We start from the raw sequence: 8073 nt of genomic DNA, 5'->3' as shown, positions 1-8073 counted from the left end.
CAACCTCGGTTTAAAAACTATCTAAAATGGCGGGAAACTTAGCTGTTGACTACTTCTTCAGTGGATGATCAGGAAGGTAAGAAATTGTTGTGAAATGTGTGAAAATTTGGTATGCGTGGCTACCACCATTGGCCAGCTACAACACACAGAATATTTAAAACCGACGTTTCTCGATACTTTTAAATGGGCGATAAGACCGGTTTTCCCAGAGACAGTCACATATGCTGCATAACAATAAACAAGTGTAATGAGCAGAGTACAATGTAAGCATAATGTATTGCTCAGACAGAATGGCCAATCAAATGTAAATTTGATTGGCCATTTGAAAAACTGCATGGTTATTATAATTAAGACAGAGGTGTACTCTGTGTGTGTGTGTGTGTGTGTGTGTGTGTGTGTGTGTGTGTGTGTGTGTGTGTGTGTGTGTGTGTGTGTGTGTGTGTGTGTGTGTGTGTGTGTGTGTGTGTGTGTGTGTGAAACACACCCTGCGCAGTGTGAAGCACAAGCCTTCTAGGGGTTTGGAGGAAATGGAACACTCTGAGATCGAATCTGAAACTAGTTTCAAACAAATTTGATGTACATATTTTATACAGAAAATCAATTGCATTTGTCAGTAATGTAATTATGTGTAGCTATAATTTGTATTTTGTGCAATAAATGAATAACAGATGAAATTGTGCAGCTATCATTGTGAATTTTGTACATAGGTTATATGTGACCGGATTTGCGAAAAGGTACCTTTTTCACACACAAAATTTGACCCACTTTTTGAACTTTAAAGCTTCATAACATTTTGATCATAGCATAAAATTGCTTGAACGTTTCAATGAATGTAGCTACAGCATCTGGCTACATTTTGATACTAGGAGCAAGTTAATCAGTATAAGGAGACAAGTGTTACATCATTTTGTTTGCTGGTATGTCAAATGTGTGGAAAAGGTACCTTTTCGCAAATCCGGTCACATATTTACATTGTTACAAAGCACCAAGTTTTGAGTCAAGTAAAGTGGCACCACTTATAACTATTCACCTAGCTATTGTTGCTAAAGTGTCTTGTGAATTGCATCGCATTAGATCAAAACTTATCACAAATGGTTTGTCCGTCGGCAGAACTTTTTTTGTCACCATTCAATAGCGCTGGAAATTCTAACCACAAAACAGCCGTCATAATCATAGTGTAAATATTATATTTTTCTATCACCGGTAGTATCATCATACATTTCATCACAACACAAAATTGAAAACCACAATCGATAATTGAGTTAAACACATGCTGCAATGTCCTAGTTTACGCGTGTGCGTAACGTTGGTTCTTAGATGGGATAAAGACTTTATGTAGTGATTGAACAGAATTGATAATGGATGGTAATGATGAAACAATAATAACTATCATAATACATGTTGTAAAGGCTAATAATAAAAAAATACAAGTGCAAAAAATATGGTTGGCACAAATGGCCTACCAATGGTTGCATTGGTCAGTCAGCAGCCTACTTTGCTCAGAAAATGGCAAATGGCCAACTGTTATTTTGTATTCTGGATGAGTGTGTATTGATCATAGCCAACCAATTAAGAAATTGTATAGTGTTTGTGGCATACACAACAGTACAGGGAAAGCAACTATGTACCAGACAATATTTAAGACTTATGAACTGAAATAATTAGTATTTAAAACATGGTAATTTAAAAATGAAGTAGGGATATGTGCAATAAAGTAGTGACACAAGAGATGAATGATGGTGTTACAGCATAGCACAGTGGGAAATTCCCTACTTTAGCATTGCACAAAATAAAAATAGTTAATGTGCCAAAGTAGGGACTTTCTCACTGAGTTATGCTGTAACGCCATCATTCATCTCTTGTTTCACTACTTTTTTATTGCATAGATCTCTACTTCATTTTTAATTTAACATTTTTTTACAATACTAGTTTGTTTAGTTTTTTTGTTGTGGCACAGCTAGCTACAATGTAATTTGTATTAGTCCACTTTGTACTTTCCACATCTGTAGGTATGGGGAAGGAAGATACCATAACTTATAAACATCTTGCCCATTTGCTCAGTGAGAAGAGGAGTTCCCCATATTCTGTGGTTATGGGCAGGCTTAGCTGTAATTTGGGGTTCTCCTTGCTGCGCTCTTCAGTAACATGTGTATCACGGGATTGCATTCTACATCCAAGCGCCACTGTGTTCCTCCAGCTGTCAACCTTGCTGTCACTGAGGGGCATCTGTCTTCTTTAGAACAATACTACTATGAATTAATAATTATACTAATTTTATATTGTGCTTGCTTCTTTTTCTTATATAAAATAGCTATGTCTACCAGAACGATGTAAATTTTAACTGTTCTGTCATATATGACTGTTGTATTAGAGTGACTGTTGCTTTAGAGTATATCTCGAGTCAGCCAAGGGGTGTGCAGCTAGCTAGACCAATAAGGAGTGAGTTGATCTTGTTTATAGTTAAGTAAATAGCTAGATTGTTAAGAGGTGGGGTTTCTGTACTCTTTCGCTATTAGTCCACCTAGATCTTTATTTGGTGGGCGTGGTCGCAAACCTACACGAACCAGATCCCAATCTAGTCTGGCGCCGCCCGCCCCTTCGCAAAAAGTAAGGGTCTGGTGAAATACAAATACCTAATCATTTCAAAAGGAATTCAATTAGACAGCGTACGTATTGCTTGTTACGTCAGATGATTGCACTTCTATTCGAACAAAAGCATTGTGTTGCCAAGGCGATTTCTGTGTGAACGTCATTGGCATGCACTAATTGGCTAGCGCCGAATCTGGGCGCTAGAAATGATTTAGTATCTGTATTTCACCAGACCCTTACTTTATGCGAAGGGGCGGGCGGCGCCAGACTAATCCCAATCGTGAAGTTGCAGACATCTAGCAAGTAGGTCTGTGCCTATTATGCCAGCACACTCTTGAGAATAATAGGTAAACAATTTCATGAGAATAATTCCGGAATTATAGGATGGTTACAGGCATAATTGTGACCGGATTTCACATAACAAGGCTTCCACACACAAAATCAAACTTACGATTTTACCAGAAATGGATTGCTGGTCTAATACACTATCATATTTCACACTGTACTTCCTTCAGCACTGACAAGTCTGGTTTCTGTAGCAGCTTTCTTCCGACCCTGTCAAAGCCACGAGTGTGAGATTGGCACCATTAAATGGCCATGGCTTTGTGATAATGGTGTGTAGTGAGCTGGGACTTCACAGAGAGCTCGCCAATAGTGTTCTCAGTCAATTTGGAGTAATCTGAGGGCCATGGAGGGCCATGGAGAGCCCAAACTTGGCCTCTGGATTCCAATCGTCTTCTTACTTCATTTTATACCCCTATATTAAGACCGGTTACAGGCATAATTGTGACCGGATTTCACATAACAAGGCTTCCACACACAAAATCAAACTTACGATTTTACCAGAAATGGATTGCTGGTCTAATACACTATCATATTTCACACTGTACTTCCTTCAGCACTGACAAGTCTGGTTTCTGTAGCAGCTTTCTTCCGACCCTGTCAAAGCCACGAGTGTGAGATTGGCACCATTAAATGGCCATGGCTTTGTGATAATGGTGTGTAGTGAGCTGGGACTTCACAGAGAGCTCGCCAATAGTGTTCTCAGTCAATTTGGAGTAATCTGAGGGCCATGGAGGGCCATGGAGAGCCCAAACTTGGCCTCTGGATTCCAATCGTCTTCTTACTTCATTTTATACCCCTATATTAAGACCACCGTCCACCCCCACCCTCCCACTCTATTAGTACCACCGTCCACCCCCACCCTCCCACCCTATTAGTACCACCGTCCACCCCCACCCTCCCACCCTATTAGTACCACCGTCCACCCCCACCCTCCCACCCTATTAGTACCACCGTCCACCCCCACCCTCCCACCCTATTAGTACCACCGTCCACCCCCACCCTCCCACCCTATTAGTACCGCCTGTGATATTATTACCCGCTCGAAAAAAGCTGCTCAAAACAGGGTAAATCTTGGGTATCAGAAATGTATACACCCACTCAGTGGTAGCTAGTGAATTTTGTATTTGTATTTGTATTTTAAGGATAAAGGCTTATGCCTGTACATCCATAAACAAAATTAATAATTATTACGTACTTAGCTATTCTAATTACTATACAAAATCAAATAAGCAATTACTATAGTGTCTGTCCAGCAGTGTTTTAAAATCATTGACAGAGGGAGAATCGACAATAGATTGGGGTAATGAATTCCAGTCATTGATTACTCTGTTACTATAAAAATTAGATCTTGTATGCAGGTGAACAATTGGTGCAAATTTTGTTTGCACAGCTGTAGGCACTGGGAAGTTATTACACAATGATTCCTTAAAATCGCCATATCTCCTAACAAAGCTTTGTGCGTCGAAGCCTTATTTTGTCAAATTCAGTCACAATTTTAGAATAATCGGACAACCAGGGAAATAATCAGTGGAATGAAGGACGTGTCTCTTCTTGATTACCTAGAAGGAAGAGTTAAGCTACTACAAATGATATAAAGCTGCCAGCAGTGCTGGCTGAAAGGAGCTGAAAAGACCCTAAAAGATCGATATACTCTAATAGAACGCTCAAATACTCTAATAGAGCAGTCAGATCATTTCATGTTAACAATCTGCAGCCATCATCAGGGATTCAACTGCGTGAATATCTGCAATTCTGAAACTTGCACATCTTATACCAGTGTATCTTCTTTAAGTCTGAGCATTATTATCTACCGAACTTCATAGCTATACAGTAGTTACAGCATATCATTATAATACACTTATAATTAAATGCATTTGAATTATTGCTGTAGATAGCTACTCTAGGTCTACTGTAACTATTATGGATAGTAAAATGATGTGTAAGGTGGAATGCTTCATATATGGCTATTAATAATTTGGACAAAACTACTTACAGCAGCATCTTGAAAACTAAGTGACTAGCCACAGATATACTGAATGAGAATAATATTATGGAATAATAGGCTGAATACAAGAATAACAAAAAGAATAATAGGAGAATTTTTGGGAAATTCTGGAAAGAATAAAAGGTAAAAGTTTGACCATAATAGGCTCAGGCTTACTAGCACGTGTACCTCTCATAGTATTGCCAGGACTGAAATCCAGCTCTGAAATAATTCTGTGGCATCTAAATATGCTGCTGAAAGAAACATTGATACTGAAAATTAACGTCTTGGTATGGTTTTGTTGGTTGAAGAAGAAGACAAGCATCCTGACTGAATATAAAAGAAAACACAAGGTGCAGAGGGTCTACACTTGTCAGAACCTCAAAAGGCACATCCACTGCAGCTGGTGAGTTTGCTGTTGTGGCATAAAATGGTAACCGTGTGCTGCTTCATTTGACCTCTAACCTTGAGACTGTGGTCAGGCAGTGAGACTAAAATTCGAGCTTTGGCGATTTAAAAAAAAAAATCTATATCTGGCCACCTGTAAGTGTTTCGTTATAATTTATTTAATAGTATGCATAATAGGCAAAATTTTGGGGATATGCCAAAAAGCATAATAGGCAAATTTTGGAGCATACTAGACTCAAGCCTAGCTGTAGCCCCCCTTCCTTTCTAAGTTAGTACTTGGCCAATAAAACTCAAATGTGTATCAAAAGCAGACTTATTTCAGGAAATAGTCAGTCCTTTTCATTGTGGGTTTAAGTTTTATAGGACACATGCAGTCATGTGCCAACTAGCACCAAGACATGGCAAAGCAGTTTAAAGGTATATCTAATGTGTCTCATCATCTGATTTTGAATAAAATGTGATATGATGATTATGATTATTGAAAGCTCGATTGGAAGACAATTATAGCTACAAGAGAAGTTCTGATGATACCAAGGTTAGTGATGAGTCAGTATAGCTAGTGAATATCTGGACATTGAAAACAGTGAAGTATCTGCAGGTCTTCAGTGAGGCTGAGGTTAATTAACATCAAACCAGGAAAATATTTCAAAAAAGATTGAATTCTCTAATGGAACAGTCAAACACTCTAATAGAGCAGTCATCACGTGCAACAGAGAGAATGAGAAGCATTCAGTGTTTACCCCAGCAGGCTAATATGTTCTTGGCATGGTAGGGCAAATGCAAGTCGCATAATATTATACTGAACAATTGCTGTCCTTTGAATACCAATTGCTAAAACTCAGAAGATCTGTTTTTATCAATAATTATTTGCATACAAAACTACAAAGATATTAGATAATAAAATGTCTATAGCTTCTAAGGGACTATAGATTTGCCCACAGATCCCTTGCTGTGAAATGCCTACAACTCTGGAGCACATCCCAATTTCAAGCTATTGCTAATTTTTGTATGTTGAAGTTGAAGTTACACTTTACATTCACATTCTATAGTATGAAGAACTGTCTTACTTAGAAAAAACACTCAAAGTAAAAGCATAATGCATTTCGGAAAAGCATAAAATCAAGCATAATAAGCAGAAAATTGGGGAATGCCAAAAAGCATAATAGGCAAATTTTGGAGCATAATAGACTCAAGCCTACAAACTGTGATCACAAAACTGGTATGTATAGTTGAGTATTCTACTCATGGTTGAATGATTAGTTGAGCTTGTAGTAGGCCACCTCTCTAATAGTTGAGTTTAATTTCCCCAAGTGAGACATTTATGTACTATAATCTTTTTTTTTATCCTTGTGTATGAAGTAACCATTTGTCTTAAAGGCTAATTATAATCTTGGACTCGGAGATGACCAGCTAGACAGGTTCCACTTTATTACATTTATTTTGGTCAGTTTAGACAGCTAGCATAATTATGTAGTTTGTAGTTCTGCACTTGATGAAATGTTTGTAATGTTTCATTCTAATAATTATATAGAATATAATATGTAATTGTCAATTTTTAATTATAGAAGTCTCTGTACATATTGTGTGGTAAGCATACAATAATATTATGTACAAGTTACACTGACGATATTGTATGGTAAATACACTGTGTAGCACACTGTAAGTAACTGTAACCTGCACAACTGTGAATAAAATTACATGTCCTAATGTGGATTGCACAAATTTAGCTATCAATTTGTTGCTGTGTACTCTATTAATGCACGATTGCTTCTTGATATTGTCACAGAGTAAAGTATAAAATGAAACACAAAAAAAATGTAATGATATGAAATTAATAATGAAAGGATACAATATTATTGCATAAGGAAATTGTTAAAATGTTTACAGGATGTATAAACATTGTTTGTCTGTGTGCACATGCATGTACAAATAACAAATGTTGTCATCAATAACTTTGTGTACAATATTAGAGGCATCAGGTATTTAAAATATATTGCCATCATCATCACTTTGATCGCTTATCTTATCAATGCCTTGAACATAGTAGTAAGCGACACCTACACCTGTAAAAGGTGCAATTAATGTCCCAACTATAGCACCACCAGCAGCTCCAGCAGTTGTTGCTGCTACTTTCTTTATTGTTCCACGCTCTACTACAGAATTTCCAATTGCTCCTCCAACCAAACCTCCTGCGGCAGGTGATGTAACTGTTGCTAAAGTCCACACACCTGGGGATGTAACAGCTTTTAATACTTTATGAGTGCGGGTATTTGCAGTAAGTTCCTCACTCCATTCGCTCCAATAATTCCCACTGCAACTGCGAACATGGAAGGAATAATGTGTTCGAGAATCCAACTTTGTAAAAGTTGCTGAATGTTTATGATAGTTTACTTGGTATAGTACAGTTTTGTATATTTTCTCTTCTTTTTTTTTAATCTGTACTTCATAATGTGATATAGGTAGACATTTATCATGATTTATCTCCCATCGTATCTTGATTAATGAGTGGGTTCGCTTGCCTGAAATACGTATGTTAGTTGGTATAGGCAGATCCATACATAGGCCTTCTGCACATGGCTTATACTCTTGTCCTATTATAAATGGGTAATGTTGTACATGTAAATCATGTAATTGGAAGGACTACTTGTGTGATCACATTAATTTTGTGACTGAATTTTGGAAAATCACCCATATGGACGCATTTGACACCTAAAATATTTAATGATCAAATCACAAACTTTGTAGTG

The 8073-nt window shown here is 37.5% G+C and overlaps 1 protein-coding gene across 2 annotated transcripts in view; it reads right to left on the bottom strand.

Annotated features, from left to right (window-relative positions):
* Positions 1-6900: 6900 nt before the first annotated feature.
* LOC136247287 (uncharacterized) overlaps positions 6901-8073 on the bottom strand; it is a 178425-nt gene continuing 177252 nt past the window's right edge. The window contains exon 6 of one of the 2 annotated variants that reach the window (XM_066038905.1): positions 6901-7917. In XM_066038905.1, coding sequence (XP_065894977.1) covers positions 7310-7917 — 608 coding nt within the window. In that variant the 3' untranslated portion in view covers positions 6901-7309. The remainder of the gene's footprint in view (positions 7918-8073) is intronic. The other variant, XM_066038906.1, reaches the window with a different exon arrangement.

This window comes from Dysidea avara, chromosome 2, assembly GCF_963678975.1.
Source record: "Dysidea avara chromosome 2, odDysAvar1.4, whole genome shotgun sequence".
Taxonomy (NCBI): Eukaryota; Metazoa; Porifera; class Demospongiae; order Dictyoceratida; family Dysideidae; genus Dysidea; species Dysidea avara.
Note: the sequence above shows the minus strand (reverse complement) of the source record. Positions and strands in the feature narration are given on the sequence as shown.